The sequence below is a fragment of the Budorcas taxicolor genome, chromosome 19 (genome assembly GCF_023091745.1).
Source record: "Budorcas taxicolor isolate Tak-1 chromosome 19, Takin1.1, whole genome shotgun sequence".
Taxonomy (NCBI): Eukaryota; Metazoa; Chordata; class Mammalia; order Artiodactyla; family Bovidae; genus Budorcas; species Budorcas taxicolor.
The window spans coordinates 62,152,826-62,173,291 of record NC_068928.1 but is presented as its reverse complement, the minus strand read 5'-3'; the positions used below and the strand labels follow the sequence as shown (position 1 = coordinate 62,173,291).

Here is a 20,466-nt window from a genome sequence, read left to right as displayed (position 1 = left end):
CTGCTATTAACAAACATCTCCACCTCTCTGCAAAGGGGAACCTGCTAGAGACGGAGCCCGCGAAAGAGCCGAGCACCTAGGAGCACAGGCCTAGGGGAGACCCGCACTGGCCCCCACTGAGCAGCTACTCAGCCACGTGCGGCTCCGAGCCTCTGAGAAGCAGCAGTGAGACGGAGATGCACCTCTGGGTGCAAAATCCCCAAATGCAGAATAGCCCGTGGAGAATTGTTCACTTTGGATATACTGGGTTCAATAAGATATATTAGAATTAACTTCCCCTCTTTCTTTTTTCAGACACGTGGCTGCCTCAAGGCAGCTCTGGCTTGCATTTTATTCCATCTGACAGGGCTGGTCCAGACTGTCTGAGTCCTACCGGCTCCCACCATCCAGTCCGGTGCCCCTGCTCCCACCCACCCCGGAAGCCAGCTCTGGGCGAAGGCCGTTGCTCAGGGACTGCAGCGCGGGCGGGAGGCTGCCTTGGGTCTGTCCCCAACGGAGACGGATGCACCGTCTCTGGCACTTGGAGCACAGCCCAGCCCAGGAGACGCCCGGTGCCCTGCAGACCCCACGAGGGGCTGCCCTGGCGACATGGTTCCCGTCGCAGGAAACTCACGACAGGAGAGGCAGGCTCGCAGGAAGGCTGGAGCCGGCAGCCTCCCAGCGGCACACGGGAGGCAGAGGCGGCCCCGGGGCCCGGTCACCAGCTCCACGGCTGTCTGTCATCGTGACCGTTACCATAGCCCCTCGAGCCACGTGTTTGGGGGCATCGGGATGTTGCCTGTCTTGTAAGCAGGGTATGAACGGCTTTCTGCCAGCCTGGGCTCAGAACCCTGGGCAGGGGCAGGGGGCAGCCCTGGTCTCTTAGGAGGCCACAGGCCGGCAGCAGCTGGAAGGATGTCGCTCCAGGACCACCCCCCCGCCCTGGGCCGACACGGAAGGGCCTTCGTGGAATCCGGGGCAGCGTGTGCGGCTTCAGACGCAGTTGAGAGGAGCAACAATCAGGACTTTGACCAAGGGCCGGGGCCTCCTCTCTTTCGGCACGGGGAGCCCTCGTGAGGCGCCGGCAGTAGGAGCAGCCCGTTTCAAAGATGAAGGAGGAGGGACAGACGGGTCAGGCGGCCTAGTCCAGCGGGTGAGCAGCCGGTCAGGGCAAGGCTGGGACTTGCACCCGGGACGCCTGGCCTTGGCCTCCGCGACCTGGACCACGTGGTTCCTTTGCTACAGCCGACGGACCTGCATCCGCACCTCGCTGTCCCCCGAGCCGGCCTCTACCGGGACCCCGGGTTTACGCCAGGGCTCTCTCTCGGCCTGTGCGTCTCACCGGGCTTTGAAAACGCACCGTGGCGAGTGCCACGGCTGTACTCGAGTCTCCGCGCCCTCAGACCCCTCTGCGCCCCGGCCCGCGCCGACCGTGGCGACGGCCCATCTTCTCCACGGTCTTCTAGTTTCGCCTCTTCCGGACGCGAGAGCCGAGCTTGAGCAGTGTCCTCAGGCTGGCTTCCGCCACTTCGTCGTGTGTTCTGAGGCTCGCCCGGGCTTTTTCAGGCCTTGAGAGCTGCTCTCCTGAGCGCTGAATAACATCCCACCATCCAGACGTGCCAGTTTATCTACTCACTCACCTGCGGGAGGGCGTCTCGCCAGCACCCAGGGTTTGGTTGCTACAACTAAAGCTGCTGTAAACACGTGTCTGCGGGCTGTTGTGCAGGCACACGTTTTCAGTTCGCCTGGGTAAACACTTAGGAGCAAGAAGGCAGGACCGTACGGCGAAAACTATGTTTAGCTTTGTAAGAAACTGCCGAACTGTCTTCCGCAGGGGCTGTGCTGACACTGAAGGAGGCACCCGTAAAATTCTGAATAAACCGTCAGACTTCTGATCTGGTGGGAAGACCCCGCGCCCACACACCTGGTGTGGCTGGTTCTGGAATGTGCTCTAGCAGGCCGTCAGCGGTCCTCGGATGAGGCGTCAAGCACAGCTACCCGGGGAGAAAGCACCCCCATTCCAAGGCTCTGTAGTAAAGCTCTAAGCTCTGACTTTGGCCAATCTCCCTCCAGCTCCTCTGTAACATTTGCTCGTCAAGGGATACGGCAGGAAGCTGACCGTGGAACAACCAGGGCTGGAGAAGCACCATCCCAGCTGCCCTGGGCCCTGCAGCCTCCTCAGCCCCATGCCAAACCGACTTCCACATTGTCTGTTGCGTCAAAAGAACGGGACACCTTCAGACTCTTTCTCTTCTCCCAACGTGAAATTTTCAAGAACCTCCTCACAGCGAGATGCACTGAGAATATGATACAGTGACAGAGGCTGAGTTTTAACCCCACCTAAGCCACCGTGCACCGGACGCATCTCCCATATCCACGGGGGCAGCCAGGGCCTGGCGGGCTCAGAAGCAGGGACATGGAGGAGCTGGGGAAGACCCAGGGCTCCACCCTGGGAGGGATTCTCAGAGCGGGTGGAGGGTCCTCCTGGCCCTGCGGACCCCAGAGCTGTAGGGACTCCAACTGAGGAGGCTGAGGAGGGCGCTGGAAGGGAGGGGACGGTCTACCTCGGCCTGCACGCAGCCCAAATCCAGCGAGCCCTCCGTGTGCAGCCTGGGAGCTGAGCACGGTTTTAAATTGTTTAAATGTAAATGGAAAAATGTTAAAAAGATGATCAGTCTTTGAGCCTTTTGGCAGGAACAGTTGCTCAAATTGGCGAAATCTAAAATTTAGATGAAGGCAAAACCCAAAACATTTTCTCTCTAGCTCTTAGCAGAAAACACTTGCTGATCCCAGTTGGGTAACCAGAGCGGGGGCCTCCTGCCTGAGTCCTGGGCGCCTTTGAGACCTACCCCCTTCAGGGAGCGTGCTGAGGGTTCTCCGACACGGAGCTCAAGGCCAGCTGTGCAGGGGACGCCCCCCACGATCCTGGACGGCCTCTGCAGGGGGACAGGCCTCACCTCTACCAGGATCCAGCACTTACGCGTCTCCCCTAGATACAGAGCTGCCTGTGAACATGCTCTGACCCAGAGAACGTGGGGGGAAGACACAGCAACTGAGTTCTAGGTGCAGCTTAAGGGGCCTCATTGAGGTCCTCTGAAGCTCTGAATAAGCCACCGGAGGAGGAGAAATCTCACGCAGGGCAGACCACACATAAGAGGACCCGGGGGGCCTTGTCCAAGAGCCAGAGCCCAGGGCCCCCATGGACCCTCCAGAGCCTGGCGGGCCGCGCCGGCCGGCACGTTCCTGCTGAGTCCTGACTCGAAGACTCCCAGTGCTGACTCAGTTGTCGTTTCAAGCCCTTAAGTCTTGGGGTGGTTACACAGCAGCAGATCACTGAAACAACCGCCAAATAAGAGACACAACCGTACGAAGCCCTTCCTGGAGGCCAAGCTTACTATGGGCAAAACCTAGTCCTCGAAGTGGCGCTTTGAAAACGGCACTGTGACGATTCCCATTTTACAGACGTCACCCTGAGTGCTTAAAAGAGCAGAACTATAGCGAGGGCTGACTCAACGACCATGAAAAAAAGTCACAAAATCAAACAGAACTCTTCCCTTCTCGGAGACATCCTGTCTGCGTGGGGCTACGAGACAGCAGAGCCGAATCAGTGCAGAATCAATGCACGGCCGTCAGCCTTGGCCTCATGAGGGGCTCTCGAGCTCAGCCACAGCAGCCTGGTCACTGGTCTCCCCCGGGGCGGCAGGTGGGGGGCCCGACTCACTGCTCGGCGACCCTGTTGGACCCCCAACCCCTCATTATCTCAGGCCTCCTCTGCCGAGCACGGTGCAGTTCACACTGCTCCTGGCGCGCCTGAACAAGACGATCACTTGTGCAGCGACAGAACGAACTAGGCATTAGGAACACATTATGTGCCAGTAAGATCTTCATCAGCCAGAATAGAGGCTTTTTCAGAGTTTCACAGTCCAGGGAGTCCTTACGGATGCGTGCGGCACCCTCAGAGTACACTGAGGCGTGAGGGACACAGGCAGCCCTTCGGGGAGGGCGCCCTGGAGCCTGCCCTGCCGCCTGTGGTCTGCAAGCCCCTACAGGCCAGCTCGCCTTTTCTTTGTCTGCAGAACAGGCACTGTGCCTCTCACCCCCAGGACTGTCGTCAGAACGAAGGAGGGGACAGGTTCAGGAGTGCAGTCCAGGCCCCGCAGCGGGAACACCGCGCGCGGCCAGACGCCCGCCTGCTCCTCCCCACGGCCCGGGGCAGATTTGCCGCATAAAAGGGGAAAAGGAATTCCGTGCTCTTGGCCCCATTTTAAAAAGACTTAAACAAATCTTCAACGGAAGGGCCAAGGGACGCAGCCACAGGGTCCCAGAGTCAGGATGTGTCAGCGCATCCAGCTCGGAGGACACGGCCGGGCCCGGACGGAGGCTCGCAGGACACGGCCAGGTCTGGATGGGAGCAGGTGTCCATCCCCAGGTGGCCTCCGGCCGGGACTGCGGCCGCTGTGGGGGGACTGAGGAGCCCCGGTGCAGAGCCCAGGTCGGCCGGCGGAGGACTTGAGGCCACGGGGAAATAAACAGACCTCTGCCCCTCTGGTTCATCATCTGGAAAATAGGGCCAACAGCACCGAGTTTGCAGATTAGACTGACGTCAAGGAGGTCAATGCGTCTCCACTCAGCAGGGCATCCATCCAGCGTGGCTGATCTGCAGGGAGCATGTCTTCTCTGGGGGAGCGTGGGAGGGGGAGGGGAGGAAGCATGGGAGGGGGAGGGGAGGCCGAGGGAGAGGGGAGGGAGGGAGAGAGGAGAGGGAGGGGGAGGGGGAGGGGAGGGCAGGAAGAGAGGGGGAGGGAGCGTGGGGGAGGGGAGCGTGGGGGAGGGGAGGGAGCTGGGCAGCAGGAAGGGGCTCAGGGACAACATCACAGGAGGGGCCCAAGGCTCCAGAGAACTGGTAAACCCATTCAGCTCTGATGCCAGGAAAACTACGAGACAAAGAACCGCGGGCGGACGATAGAACATGTGCGGTAATACAAGCAACATCACTCCTCTAAAGACCTGAGACAAGTGTGCAGTTTAAGGAAGATCCCCCTCCCTTCCAAAGTGCCTGGCCAGGGCTCTTTAGCCGCTCCACCTCGGGAGGGAGGCAGGCAGGCAGCTGCTTCACGGGCTGCTGGAGTCGGTGGACCGTGACCCGCCACGGAGGGAAATCGGCCTTTGATGGCAAGAAGCGCCTTCTGGTTTATCCTTCTCTTCCTTAATCAAGGGCTTTCTCCGAGGCCACGCGCCCTGCGCTCACAAGCCCGACCTCAGAGCAGCCGCTGCACGCCGCACTGGCTTGTGTCTCTTCCCCGTTTCTTCCCGCCTGGCAGGCGCTAGCTTACTGCCTGGCTGCCCGCCTGTGTGCACCGGATGAGGTCCTTGTTCATTTGCCTTTCAGATCCTCTTTTCACTCCCTCCCTCTGCGACCTCTTCCCAGAAACCAGGAGGCATCTCCAGGGAGGAGGGTATTCTGGCCTCTTGGGCCATCTGGGTTCCTGGGCTGACTTCCCGTCCACCTTCAGACCCTCGGGGGTCCCCAGTCATGGATGAGGGGAGCCGCGAGGCGACTGTCTCTGCTCTGTTCCCCGTGATCACCCCACACCCGTCCCGTGGGCCACGGCAGCTCCAGTCTCCCAGGCAGGGGTAGGGACTCCTCAGAGAACAGCAGCCAAGGGTCCTGCCGCATGGAGCTCAGTTGGAGACAAATAAGTAAATGCGTGAGCACGGGATGTGGTCCATCAGAGGGTGACGTGTGCCACCAAAGGGGCCAGGGGTGGGGCTGGGGGAGCAGGAGGTTTGCCACCTGGGCCAGGGTGGCTGGGAAAGGCGACCTCCCACAGGTGACATCTGAGCTAAGGCTTCAGGAGGGGAAGGCCGGCCCAGGTGGAGGGAGGGAGAGAAGAATCGGACGTATTTCATAAACAGCGGAGACTTCCGGCAGCTCTCAGTAGCCCCACAGGCAGGCCCCAGGACGGGAAACCATCCGGCCCCTAGCGCCCGCGGCCCGTCTGTCGTCGCCCAGGGGAACACGGGCTCCTCCGGCTCTGAGCTCTCCTGGCAGCGGCCCACTTGGAACAGCTTCCGTGTCCGACCCTCGGGCAGCCCCGCCTCCACGGGGCCCTAGCGGGGAGCGTGCCCGAGGGGAGGGGCTCCGAGCTGCAGGCTCAGCCCGGCTCCTGGCGGGGGGCAGGGGTCTGCCCGGGTCTGTAGCTGGGCACCATCCTGACTTACTGCCTTAGAGAAGAAAGGGTCTGGTCGTGACTGAGCCCCTCAGGCATCCACGGGGTCCGTATCACCTGGCGGCTCTCCCTCGGGCGTTTCCTTCTCTCTGGAGATGGTGCAGTTCCGTGCAGAGGACACACAGGCTTTGTGCTCAGTGTCTCGGCTCCAAACCCCACCACTGCCTCCCCCAAGTCGTGTGTCAAGTGTGACAGGCAGACGCTGTGTTCCGAGGGCTTGGTCCGGAGAAGAGGGTCTCTGAGTTGTGGGTGACGCCCTCTGGGGGGGGGGGCCTACACGCCCCTGCCCCACCAGGCTGTGAGGTTCCGCGGGGTGCACCTTCCAGAGGCTTCTTCCCCACTGCAGCTGGGGGCCCGCAGACGCTGCCTGGCTCTCTCCCAGGCCAGAGCCGACGGGGCTCGGGTCTAGTCGGCTGCCAGCAAGCCCTTGACTCTGACTGGATCTCCCAGGCCAGGATAGCTGAATTTCAGGAGGGGGATGAGGTCCAGATGAAGCCTCGGGGACTCTCTAGCTGACCTCGAAGGGTCCTTTCTATGGCAAAGCAGAGAGTCGCTGTAACATCAGCTTCAGGAGCTAGTTTCTGATTTGGGCCCCTTCCGTGGGTGTCCACCTCGGCTGCAAATGTGTGTCAGTGACATTTTCTGCCTTTGCTCATCTTCACTGCTTAAGGAGATGTTACAAAAACCATTTCAAGGGTTCTGAACAAACAGTCACAAATATTTAAGCCTCCGCTTTGCCTGTTAAGGAAAGTGCCACCTAAGATAATCACTTGGCCTTTGCCTGACAGGAAGGTTTACACAGAGGACAGGATTATTTTCACCTCTGAGCAATTCACAGACTTTGAACCTAGATGGTCTTTTCTATACCCTGCAATGATTCCTTGAGCGAAATATTCCAATTCCTGGACACACAGAAAGAAAATGCTAGCAAAAGGCACAGCAACCTGCAGCCATTCCTGACAGAGCTGCCTACGGAGTGCGGCTTATTCCTCAATGAGAGTCAAGTGGAAACCGGGTGTAGGCCTGGTCCCATCTGCGTCACCTCTTCCCCCGTAAAGGGGGAGCACTTCCCGGGGAAGGCCCACAGCAGGCCTGCAGGGTGCTCTCTGGAGGCGCAAACTGCGCGGGTTCGAGCAGCTTCCCATGGTGGAGATAGCCAGAGCCAGGGGCAGCAGCTGGACTCCGGCAGTTTGTAGTAATGTCACCTCAGACCATCATTTACCACCTCGGTCACCTCGTCTGAAATACGGGCCTGTGGTTCTGTTTGTCGGTGGGGTTTGTCACGAGGAGGAGAAAGGAGAGAAGGGCCCAGCACACAGGGGACACTGCAGAAATGGCGGGCGCCCCTTCATCATCCCCTGCACAGTGGGAACAAGGAGAGGAATGGCTGACGGGACCTGAGGGAATCTGGGCCAGACACGTGATCCTGGGTGTAGCAAGGGGCCCCGAGCTGGTTTCCCACAAATCCCTGACAGCTTGTTCCCAGCATCCTTTTCTCCAATGGGTGTTCCCAGCCTCCATCTCTCTTAAATCATGTTCCCAGAGTCCCTCTCTGACACCTTGTTACGAGCATCCCTCCCACTGAAAGTATTCCCAGAATTCCCCTCTCTCATGGATGTTCCCAGCATCCCTCTCTCTGATGTTCCCAGAATTCCTCCTCTGATGTCACATTCCCAGAATTCCCCTCTCTGATGGATGTTCCCAGCATTCCTCTCTCCGATGGATGTTCCTAGCTTCTCTCTCTCTGATGGATACTCCCAGAATTCCTCTCTCAGAAGGATATTCCCAGCATTCCTCTCTCTGAGGGATGTTCCTAGCATCCCTCCCTCTGACAGCATGTTCTCAAGTTCTGAGCATGACATGGCCAGCACCATACAGGTGTGATCTCTTAAATGGCAATCAAGCTCAGTTCAAAGTGTCTTTCCCAAGTCAACCTAGTCTAGGTTGTCCCAAGTAAGTGAGCAGGAAGACAGCAAGAGGCTTACAATCCAATGTGAGTTAAGTGAACAAAATCAATGCCAGGAGCAACAACTTTCCAGCTACAGACAACCTCATGAGGTGGAAATTATCACGCCCCTTCACAGGTGGAGACTAAAGCCTGGGGTGTTTAAGTAACTTGACCAAGTGGTACAAGCAGTGTTCCAAAATAATCACTGTGCTTCTAGAAAGTGCTTAGAGGAAAAAGCCAGTCTGAAAAGGTGACTGTAAGACTCCATCCTATAACATTCTTGAAATGACAAAATTTTGCAACAGAAGGCAGAAGAGTGGCTGCCAGGGGTCAGGGGTGGGTGGGGTGCAGGAAGTGTGTGGGCGTGGTTATGGAAGGACCACGGGGGGCCTGCTGTGGTGGCCAGCCGATCTGTACCTGGACAGGGTGCTGGAGACGTCAACTGACATGTGGGCACGCTGCACAGCACTAAATAAACATACACACCGAAGAGTTCGAGCTTACAAAAGCTCAGCGTTACCACGATACGTTAGCAGCACACTCAGGTGGAGGAAGGAGGTATCACTTAGGGAGAGGCGGTGGGCTGAACCACACTCCCTTCCTTCAGAGATCCTTACCCCCAGAATCTGTAAAGACGCTACTTCCACTTAGTAAAAGAAATTTTGCAGCTGTGGATAAGTTATAGATTCTGAGATGGGAAGATGACTCTGGAGTATTTGGGTGAAGCCCATGAAACCCCAACGGTCCTGATGAGAGGGAGGCTGGAGGGCTGGGGCTGGAAGAGACAGAGGGAGATTCCGAGATGCGATGCTGTCAGCATAGACGGCGGAGGAGGGAACCACGAGCCGAGGACCAGCTCCAAAGGCCAGAAAAGGAGACAGTCACCCTGTCAGCAATTCCACAGTAACCTGATGAGACCAATTTTGACTCCTGACCTGTAGAGCTGTAAGAGAATAGATTTGTATTGCTGTAATCCACTAAGCTGGTAGTGATATAGCAGCTATATAAAATTAATACAATGAGGAACCTTGGGAAAAAAGACAACAAACTTTAATTATTTGGGCAATTTCATCTATGTGGAATGCTCTCATCCCCGGTGATATCAGATGGCTGAGGCATTACCGAACATGAGAATCTATTTGATCAGCAGAGACCTGGTCTTCACGGAGATGAAGCTCAAAGCCACCTTGATTCCTCAAACTGCTGCTGTTCCCTGCCATCAAGCTTTAGCAGCATCTGGTGGGTGGTACTTGGAGCTGGCGCAGCTCACAATAATAGCCTGTTTAATCCATGTCAGCCAGGAGAAGCCTCCAGAATAAATACTGCATCCAGAGGGCGTATTTTTTCTGTACCATCTCTTTATCCTTCATATTTGAAAAATATTTAAACTCACGATATACCTGGAGAAACTAAAGTGTGAGTTCTTTGCAGGTAAAGAGGTTAGGCAGATTAAGGATCACGAGAATAACTGGACATGTAATTCAGAATTTAAGTTTTTAAGTAAATATTCTAAGCTTATGTTTCTACACTAGGAATATAACAAGCCAAAACAAAAAAAAAAGCCCTCACAAAGGAATAAAATTTAGCTTCCATATTGGAATAATGGCTGTAACAGAGGGTTCCAGGAACAAACACTGTACCAGGCACCTTTAGTTCTCAGAGCAACTCTGCAGGGAGCACAGTATTGTCCCTGACTTGCCACTGCAGAAACAGGCTTGGAGAGGTCAGGTAACTTGCTTGAGCTCCCACAGCCTACAAATAATAAAGTCTGGATTGGTGCTCACATCGGTTGGATCTCCAAGCTCATGTCTTGCTCTCACCACTGCTTCAAAGATAAACGCGCGAGGCAGCATGTTGAATAAATACCACAACGTCACCAACAGCTAACATGAGACCTCTACAAAGAGCTGAAGGTCGGCCTTAACTTGGAATTCATCAGCTTCTCCATGCCGGAGCTCAGTGGGGAAGGGACTGTGCTGTCCGCAGGGCAGAAAGTGGGCTACCCACCCAGTCACTGGCATGTAGGGAGCTTCCTAATATAGGAAGAAAACTGCTCCGTGTGTTATGACAAAGCCAGAGCAGCACGGCCCCTGTCGTCAACACACAAGTCCTGCAGCCACTCCGCCAGACCTCGGGCATGCCCGTCCTGGGAGGCTCCAGCACCCACATCCGTGTGCTGCTGAGGGCACCTGCTGCTGTTGTTTCGCCGCTCAGCTGTGTCTGACTCTTTGCCACCCCATGGGCCGCAGCCCGCCAGGCTCCTCTGTCCGTGGGATTCTCCAGGCAAGGACACTGGACTAGGCTGCCATTCCCTTCTCCAGGGGATCTTCTGACCCAGGGATGGAACCTGCATCTCCTGCATAGGCAGGCGGGTTCTTTAACACTGGGTCACCTTTGGAGAACCAAGTACTACCTATGAAACAGCATGGTGTCTGATGGGCTAATCACTCTGGTTTTCTGACACAGACAACAAACTGGTGGTCACCAAAAGGGAAAGGGGGGCAGGGACGAATTAGAAGCTCGGGATTAATGGCTACACACCATTGTATACAAAGCAGATAATCAACAAGGGCCTACTACAGAGCACAGGGAGCCACACTCAGGGTCTCATGATAACCTATAGCGGAAAAGAACGTGGATGTGTCCTCATGATAGCGAATCACTGTGCTGAACGCCTGAAACCAACAAGACGTTATAGAGCAACTACACTTCAGCAAAAAAACAAAACGTTCAATCTCTCTGGTTTTGCTAAAATCCCATCATTGCAACCACCCCTGAGCCCGTGTTTCCACCCGGAGCCTCTCCCAAGCAAGGTCCCTCCTTCCCCACCCCGCAGTGGTTCTCACATTCCTTTGCCTGTGACTGGAAGAAATGCATTTTACCACACACACACCTCACACACACGTGTAACAGACAAAAGTGCCGTGAAGCAAGACGTGTCCTTACTGTGTGCATGGAGCTCTCATGCTTTCTTTTTCTGTATTTGCTCCTCACACACTGATGGGTGATGCCGGATCCCATCCACACCCCACGAGCGGCTGCGTTTCACGGAGAGTGAGGGGCCTACCTCCGGGGCGATGTAGTCGGGGGTCCCACAGAAGGTCCTGGTCGTGACGCCGTCCATCATGTGCTCCTTGCACATCCCGAAGTCCGCGATCTTGATGTGTCCTTCCGAGTCCAGCATGACGTTGTCTAACTTCAGGTCCCTGCAAGGAAGCAGGCACCATCAGCGTCCCTCCGCTCGCAACCACTTCGCTCCGCCTCCTTACTACAGGCCTGGGAGAGCTGGGGCGGGACCTGCCACTTAGCGATCTTCCATCTCCAGAGCCCAGCGCAGTGCCCAGGGTACTTGTGTGCATGCCAAAGCGCCTCAGTCCTGTCCAACCCTGTGTGACCCCACGGACTGTAGCCCACCATGGACAGGCTCCTCTGTCCATGGGCTTCTCCAGGCAGGAACACTGGAGTGGGCTGCCATGCCGTCCTCCAGGGGACCTTCCCGACCCAGGGATCACACCCGTGTCTCCACGCCTCCTGCGTTGGCAGGCGGGTTCCTCACCACTAGCACCACCTGTGAAGCCCACCTAGGGCACAGCAGATACTTAATAAACCAGACTGAGTGACGGCGCCAGTGATTCCCACCTTGACAGCAGGCGAATCACCGGAGACTCAGCTGAGCAGCTCCGAGGGCCCGCGCTCCCCGGCTGGTTAGTGTCCCACCCAGAGGGCTCAGGCTCCCCACCGGGTGCAAACCGCAGGCTCAGAACCACCGCAGGTGCACTCAGCCCCCCATTCTGCGGTGTCCTGCCGGCCGACGTCCTGCCTTCACCGTAACCAGCAACGGCAGGAACCGGATCTGTCGGGCCCCCTCTCCCCGCCCACCCCAGCTCCCCCTGCGCTCCTCTGCTGAGCATCACTAGCAGAAACTCAGCCTGCGCGGTCCCCGACCCTCACGCCACATGAAAGGCAGAGGAGGGAGCCGGCAGAGGAGGGAGCCAGCAGGGGAGAAAAGCTCATTTTCTTGCAGAAGCAGAAATGAAATATGCCGTCTCTGAGATCCAGAAACCAGAAGCTGGTCCACATTTGCCCGGAGGCTGCAGAGAATGGTCGGTCCCAGCAGGTCTCCATGATGGGGTGGGGGGGATTGTCCTCTCCATGTTGACACCCCCTCTCCCCCCAACAGAATCACACACCCATGGAGTCCAGAGGGCCAGCAAAGCCTCCTCTGTGCTGCAGGCACAGGGCCTTGATACACACCGATAAATGATTCCTCTTTTATGAAGGAAGAACAGCCCGATGGAAATCTCTGCTGCATAGAACCTGCAACAGAAAATGTCTGTCAGGCGTCCGGCTTGTTCCCTCCGGCCTCCTGGATACTTTCTGTGCTCAAGATCAGGCATCAAAATGGCACAGGAAGGGGGGACCCTGACCGCCAGAGGCTAGCACTGCCCTACAGGCAGCTCCAACCTTCTGCGGTTTTATGACCCCAGCTTCCCCAAGGGACGACACAGCTGATAAAATCAGCAGAGCAGGTTTATTACCTGTCTGAAAACAAGCCCTTCTTGTCTGGGGCAGGTGGACAGGTAATTTATCGCTTAAAAGAAATTTTGAGCACAATCTTTTAAGAGTGGCTGTCTGCTAGGTGGTTCTGTCAGGCTACAGTAGATGGAAGCAAATTCCCATTTTCCCCGTAAGGACAGAATACGTTAGCGTTTGAAAACACACGTCTGCCCTGGAAGACAAAGGTCAGTGTGAGCTGAACTCTGGGAATGGCTTACTCACCCCCACAGCCTCACTCCAGGCGCTGGGGGAGTGGGGCCCAGGCCACAGTTCATGCCTGGTGCACCCTTTAAATAATTCAGGATAGGGAGGAGTCACAGCCGTCGCTTCAGAGTTGCTAACGGATCAATGTCTGAAACTCCAGAGAAACGCTGAAGGAGGTTTTAAAATCTGCTTGTGTTTAGTTCCTGAAGCCTGAAAAGCCACAAGACTCTGCCTGTGCAAACAGCACTCTCGTGAGGCTTCAGTAAGCACACGTGTTTACACGAGTGTGTCTACAGGAGCGGAGGAAGGGCCCCTGATGACAAGGGCCACACTCTCAACAGGGGGCCGTCTCTGAGTGCCGGCGGGAGGTGGGGAGGAGAGCAGGGGTCACGGGTGACTTTCCTGTGGCTTTCTCCTGTTTTTCTGTTTTTTTTTTTTTTTTTTAAATATGAAACGTTCCAGCAACACAGATACAATTGAAGGTACTAAGAGGGACGCCCGTGGTTTCTGGATGGAGGGAGGCTGTTCTGCCCTTGGCTCCGACAGCCCTGAGTGGTTAGGCTCAGCTCTGCCATTGGCTTGTTTTAATGCTTTGTAACCAACAACATAAGAGACGGGATCAGGGGACGGCTTTCTGAAAACGGAAAGGAAAAATAAAAGCAGAAACCAGCAGCCCTGCCCTTGTTTGGAGCGAGCCCGCAAGAACGCCCTGCTCTGCCTCAGGTGGGTCTCCCGAGGCCGGCTCACCCCACGTGGGCCAGAGCGGCTCGGGTTTATTGTTTAGACTGAACCAACGCTGGAGCCGGATGGACGTTTGCTCAGGTGATTAACTGGGGTTCCTGGCACAACAAATCTCCACTGGGGGTGAAAGGGCTTTGCCTCTCTGAGTTACCCGTGACTTCCTGGCCCTGGAATACGGGCTGATTCTCCAGGTGGTCAGGGCTCCGCCTCTAGATTCTCCGTCTTCCCTGGAGCCCGCGTCTCCCTGACGGCGCGGATTCCTGCCTCCCGGCCTCGAGGTGCGGGCACCCCACTGAAACCTCCCCCGACCTCCTCCTGGACGGCAGCCCGTCCCAAGCCTACGGGGGCGTCACCTCGGCCTCTCCAGGACACTGATGCCCCTGGGGCTCCAAGGCCGCTCCGCTCCGCTCTTTCTGCAGGCTGTCCGCACCTGCTACACCAGCCCCCCACCCCCCGTCTCCTCTGGCCGGGAGCCCCCCGATGCTGTCAGGCCCCCGAGGCCCCCCAGGCTCTCTCGCTCCTAGCCAGGCCCTCGCTCTGCTGGGCGCAGCACCCAGAGCCCCTTCCGCTGCTCAGCTCCTGAGGGAGTGACTCAGGGGTCGGGGCACCCGCAGCTCCCAGGGATGGGAGGGGAACAGAAGTCTCCGTCTCCGTGGGACGCGCAGGCGGACCCGGGGAGGCAGCGGAGCTTCGCCCCGAGCTGGGCGGAGCCCCACTTCCAGAGCCCAGCGCGCTGAGAGCACTCAGCGAGCTACTCACACTGCTTGCGGCTCCTTGAACCTCCCGACCTGCTGGATGTGGTACATGAGGTCCCCGCCGTTGACGTACTCCATGACGAAGTAGAGCCGGTCCTGGGGGCCGAGGAGCGAGCGGTGAGCGGGCTCCCCCGCGGCCGGCGGCCCCGCTCCAGCCCGCGGTCTGCTTTCTCGCTGGGGAAACGCGGGCCGCGCCGGCACGTCTGCCCGGCGGAGCCCGTCGCAGTTTTCTCCCCGCAAGAAAGAATTAGCAAAAAGCCCTGTGTGTGAGGACCTCGGGACATGGCCCTGAAACCTCAGCTCTCAGTTGCCCTGTCCACCCCCCTGGTTACAGATGCTCCCAATGGTGGAAACGGCCTCACACCTTCCTCCCTTCTCTCCTACACAAAGAATTCATTTCCAAGGTGGGGCTGGCGTGGAGTCCACAGGGGCCAGTTCTTTAGCCAGTGGCTGGCAGTGCAGTGATGGACGGTGGTGCGTTTGCCCAGTGTCTGAGAGCAGACCTCGTGGGTTGGGGGGCTTGTACCCCGTAGAGCTCAGGGTCGCCTGCCGTGGGGTGGGGCTGCGTGTGCGGAGGCCGATGGGTGTTCTGCATCCACGTTCGCCCAAATGCTGTTTCTGACTCTCCGTCGCTGACACGCTGCGTGTTGGCCGGCGCAGCACACAGCACAGAGCTCCGAGAGTCTGCGCCTTTATGAGGACCTTACACCGGGGCAGATGGGAGGTGGAGGGGCTTTAGGAGGGAGCTAGCAGCGCAGCACGAGGAAGCGCTGGCCTCTGTCTCTTGCAGGAAACACCACCATTTCACAGAGGTTACTGAACACTAAAGCGGTGCACAGGAGGAAAAAATGACAGAGCTGGGGCTAACAGCCAGGAAAGGGCGCTGGGCGCCTCAACCCCTCGCCTTCCTGTCATGAACTTTAATTTCATTTCTCTGCTTTGCAGCTTTCCAGAGCTTAAGCAGTGGAACCGGGGTGACAGGATCCCGGCTGGGGCCCGTCCCTCTCCTTTGCGTATTGCTCGATTCTCTTCCGGACGCTACTGGGAGCTGCTGGGAGACGGACCAGTCCCCCCCTGGTGGCCGGGACTGGCTCTGCGGCCCCGCCATCCACTCCGGGCCGCACGCTGCGGCCCTGCGGGTCACCGAGCCACATGTTCAGGAGGACAGCCGCTGAGGCGTGGAGAGCTTGCCTTTGGGAACGCCTCACTACGGTGCGGCGTACAGTATACACACACATAAATATGAACATCCAAGGGTTTGTATTTCTTGGAGGTTACCTGCCAGCACCATGCCCCAGACTTGGCTGATTAGTGGAAATTATTTTGTCCTCTCTTTAGTAAACCTGTGTGACAGGGCTCTGCAAACGTTTTCTGCAAAGGGCCAGACAGGAAATGTTTCAGGCTTTGTGTGTGTCTTGCAACTACTCAGCTGTGCCTTTGTAGTCAAAAGCCCCCGATGCCAGGTTAGTGAAGGGGCAGGCTATGTCCTGAGAAAACCACTTATGGATCTTGAAATCATCTAATTTTCTTGTGTTACAAAATAATATTCTTTTTATAAAGCCTCTCTTAGAGCTCAGGGACCATCCACACAAAACAGGCCAGACTGCCACCCCTGAGTGAGCATTACCCAAGAACATCCTCTTCCAGGACATGGGTCTCCTGACGCTCTGATGGCAATTCGGTAGCTGTACCAGGATTTAACGAGCCAGGACTGTGAATTGCCGTTTCATATCTCTAAGCCTTAACACATTGCCTGGCGTGCGTTAGGAAAACCTTTGGTAGAAGCATTCACAGAATCAAATGGAATTAATGCCAAGTCTATAAGTAGGGGATGCCCTGAATTCCCCAGGGGCTCCCAGTCTGCTTGGGAGAGGCGGACGTGGGCTAACGTCTTCTCCCGGGAGGAAGGCTGGGGACGTGGCGTGAGGACCCTGTGGCGGGGGCGGGGGGCAGGCCCCAGGACCCTCACCACTGTCTGGAAGCAGGAGTGCAGCTGTGTCAGGAACGGCGGCTTGTCCAGCAGAGCCAGCACCCGCTTCTCCACCATGGTGCATTCCACGTCGTCGTCCTGGATGACCACGTCCTTCTTCAGGATCTTGATGGCGTACAGCTCCTCGGTCCCCTTCCGGTCAGCCAGCATCACCTGCAGGCAGATGGAGGGCAACCTGAACATCCGGGCACACGGCACGGGGGGTGCCAGAACTGTGTGTACAGACCCGTCAATTATTTTTAAAGATTTTTTTTGATGTGGCTCATTTTTAAAGTCTTTATTGAATCTGTTACAATGTTGCTTCTATTTTCTGCTTTTGGTTTTTTGGCAAAGAGGCATGTGGGATCTTAGTTCCCCGACCAGGGATTGAACCTGCAGCCCCTGTGCTGGAAGGTGAAGTCTCAACCCCTGGAGCACCAGGCCAGGCCCAACAGGCTCGCTGACAAAAAAGAAGCTGCCTTCAGGCGCCGGTTCCCAAACGCTGCAGTGTGCGTGTGTGTGTGGTGTGTGTGTCTGTGTGTGCACGTGCCTGTGTGTGCGTGTGGTGTGTGTGTGTGGTGTGTCTGTGGGTGCGCGTGCGTGTGCGTGCGTGCGTGTGGTGTCTGTGCGCGCGTGCGTGTGTGGTGTGTCTGTGTGCGCGTGCGTGTGCGTGCATGCGTGTGTGTGTGCGTGTGGTGTGTGTGCATGTGCGTGTGGTGTGTCTGTGTGCATGTGCGTGTGTGGTGTGTCTGTGTGTGCATGTGTGTGTGTGTGTGGTGTGTGTGCACGTGCCTGTGTGTGTGTGTGCGTGTGGTGTCTGTGTGCGCATGCCTGTGTGTCTGCGTGTGGTGTGTCTGTGTGTGTGGTGTGTCTGTGTGCGTGCGTGTGTGTGCGCGTGTGGTGTCTGTGTGTGCACGTGCGTGTGGTGTCTGTGTGCACGTGCATGTGCGCGTGCGTGTGCGTGTGGTGTCTGTGCGCGTGCGTGTGTGCGCGTGTGCGCGTGCGTGTGGTGTGTCTGTGTGTGTGTGTGTGCGTGCGTGTGCGCGTGTGTATGTGTGGTGTCTGTGTGTGCGCGTGTGTGTGCGCGTGCGTGTGTGCGTGTGGTGTGTGTGCGTGTGGTGTGTCTGTGTGCGTGTGCGGTGCGTGTGTGTGCGTGTGGTGTCTGTGTGTGCGCGTGCGTGTGTGCGTGTGTGGTGTGTCTGTGTGTGCACGTGCGTGTGTGCGTGCGTGTGGTGTGTGTGTGGTGTCTGCGCGTGCGTGTGTGCGCGTGCGTGCGTGTGGTGTGTCTGTGTGTGCGTGTGTGTGCGTGTGGTGTGTGTGTGCATGTGGTGTGTGTGTGTGCGCGTGTGTGTTAGTCGTCAGCCGTGTCCAAATCTTTGCAGCCCCATAGACTGCTGCACGTTAAATCCCTCCAGCATATAGTTTGAGAAAGCCCTGGGAGATGGTGAAGGACAGGGAAGCCTGGCGTGCTGCAGTCCACGGGGTTTCAAAGAATCGGACATGACTGAGCGACTGGACTGGACTGATAGCTTCTAGGCCACCATGACATACATGCTGTGTGGGCCGTAGCCACACGAGGGCGCCATTGCGGCCGCTGAAAATGATGCTTGACATCCTCCGCATCAGCAGGTACTTCGGGAGCACCGTCGTCATCTCGGGAGCACCCTCATCTCGGGAGCACCCTCATCTCGGGAGCACCCTCAGAGCAGACGCCTGACTGACCTTTACATGCTCCTCACAAGCTAGGAAGTCGGGACCCAAATCCAGAAGGAAGGGGGAGGGTTGGAGCCAGCCCCTGGCTCCGCCATGAGAGCTGGGCCCAGAAAGGCAGGCGCAGGGTGGGCAGGGAGGACGTCTGGTCCGGCCTCTCAGCTCTCACATTTACTACAAAAGCCAACATTTAATTTTCAGCCGTGAAAACTATTCAGCCACCATTGTGGGGTGCCGACTCCATCCTGAACCCTGAAACGGTGGCACAGGGAGCCCTGTCTGGCTTTTTGGATAAGTCGCTTTTAAGGCGCTGAAGTGGGAGCCCCTGAGAACGTGGCGGGACACCTAGAGCGCTGCCCCGGAGTCCTCAGGGAGACTTGGACCGACCGGCCCCACGTCCTCCACGGAAGCCCCACCCGGCTCGGATGCGGCCGCTCACCTTGCCAAAGCTGCCTTTGCCCAGCACCATGAGAAAGTTGAAGTCGGTGAGCTTCACCCTGTCCAGGTTGTTGGAAGGCTGTCTCCTGTCCTCGGAGGGACTGATGACTTTGTTGCCGGCGGGGCCAAGCTTGGCTTTCTAAACAATAACACACATGTGAAAACAGTCAGCCATTTCCTCAGGGACAAAAGTGACAGGGGACTCTGACTAGGCTGGGTGCCGCTGCTGGGCGGGCGGCGGGAGGGGAGACGGGTGAGGAAAGGAAGTGGGGCCACGAGGCGTCTCTTCCTGCCTTCAAGGCTGCCCTCAGCCCAAGGGCGACATTCACAAATGAAGCAGAAGCTGCCCTCACCCATCACGAGAAACTCTTTGTATCTTTAACTAACATCACAAAAGAAATAAACATAATTAACTGTGTGCTGATTCTTTCCTTATTTGTAGATTTTCCAATCTAAGATTTGCAGAAAGGAAACTTGCACCCGCAGCAAGAGGGAGAGCGTGTTCCCGGGAGGAAGACGCCTTCACGGCAGGCTGTGGGGTGACTCACTGCTGTGTTAAAAGGCACAGGAAGAACAGAGGTTTCTTTTTCAGGTAAAGAGCTGGACTCCTGAAAAATGGTGACCTGTAAGAGCATCTGGTTTCCCACGGAGCCCGCGGTGCTCTCTGCACCCGACAGATCCTGGGTCGTGACCTGTGAGTTCCCCAGAGGGGCTTTACCCACTGGTCACTCGGTTAACACCCCTCAAGTTAACTCGGCTCCCACAGAGATGGCAGGAGGTGAAGAAGCTTTCGGGAGATTTTGGGCACGACCAGACCACCGGGACGTCGGTGCTGTGCTCTTCCGGGGAATGTGGGATCTGACGTGTTTCCTTTAGTAGCCGAGAAAGCTCTCAAGGAATCGTCCACGCCCCACCACTCAGTGGGCTGCTCACACCTGGCTCTGCGGGGCGGCTGTGCCTTCGCAGGACGAGCCTCCACCCGTCCCTGCAGACCCAGCCCAAGTGCCGCACTTGGCGTGAGGTCTGCGCTAGCATTTTGGTTAAAGGAAGCATGAAGTGAAGCCTGACCATGCTCATCACATGCTGGGCTGTGAGGTGGCCCTTTTCTCTGATCAAAACAACCTTTTATAGGGATCGTGGGCTTCTCAGGTGGCGTGATCAGTAAAAGAACCTGCCTGCTGATGCAGGAGACGTGAGCTCCCCAGGTGGCGCTAGGGATAAAGAATCCGCCTACCAATAGAGGAGACACAAGACACGTGGGTTGGATCCCTGGGTCAGGAAGATCCCCTGGAGGAGGAAATGGCAGCCCACTCCAGTATTCTCGCCTGGGCAGGGGAGCCTGGTGGGCTGCAGTCCATGGGGTTAAAAGACTCGGACACGGCTGAGCAACTGAACAACAAACATTTATCACAGATGTCTGCCACGCAGAGAGAGAGGACCCCGACAGCAGAAGGCTCTTCCTAGTGCTGAGAGTCCGAAGGCAGGCAGGCCGACGCCGTCTGGGGCAGACGAGTAACCGGACGTCCACGCGACGATCCTGCTTCTGCAATAAAAACGTGCTGTGTCTGCTCTGCGCATCCGGTCAGCCCTGAAACGCAAGGCTGACGGCGTCTGGTGCTGCTCCGTCAACCAGGCACCGGGGGGCAGAAAGAGCTCGGCCGCGCAGAACCCAGGGCCCGATCAACGGCCTACTTCTAGGCGACACATTCACTGCTCCCAGAGCAACGCGATGAGAACTCAGCTGGTTTCGTATCACTTGTGCGTGATGCCGCTTCTCAGGCGGTGACGGTGGTGAGGAATCCCACCGGCAGTGCAGGAGGTGTGAGACCCGGGTTCAATCCCGGCGTCGGGAGGGTCCCCTGGAGGAGGAAATGGCAGCCCTCTCCAGTGTTCTTGCCTGGAGAATCCCAGGGACAGAGGAGCCTGGCAGGCTAC

The 20,466-nt window shown here is 57.3% G+C and overlaps 1 protein-coding gene across 2 annotated transcripts in view; it reads right to left on the bottom strand.

Moving 5' to 3' along the window:
• PRKCA (protein kinase C alpha) overlaps window positions 1-20,466 on the bottom strand; it is a 292,804-nt gene that overhangs the window by 20,732 nt on the left and 251,606 nt on the right. For both annotated transcript variants that reach the window (XM_052658580.1, XM_052658582.1), the window contains exons 9-13: window positions 18,533-18,670; window positions 16,384-16,557; window positions 14,419-14,510; window positions 12,412-12,474; window positions 11,225-11,363 (exon numbers count right to left, since the gene is read on the bottom strand). In XM_052658580.1, the coding sequence (XP_052514540.1) occupies window positions 11,225-11,363; window positions 12,412-12,474; window positions 14,419-14,510; window positions 16,384-16,557; window positions 18,533-18,670 (606 nt within the window). The remainder of the gene's footprint in view (window positions 1-11,224; window positions 11,364-12,411; window positions 12,475-14,418; window positions 14,511-16,383; window positions 16,558-18,532; window positions 18,671-20,466) is intronic.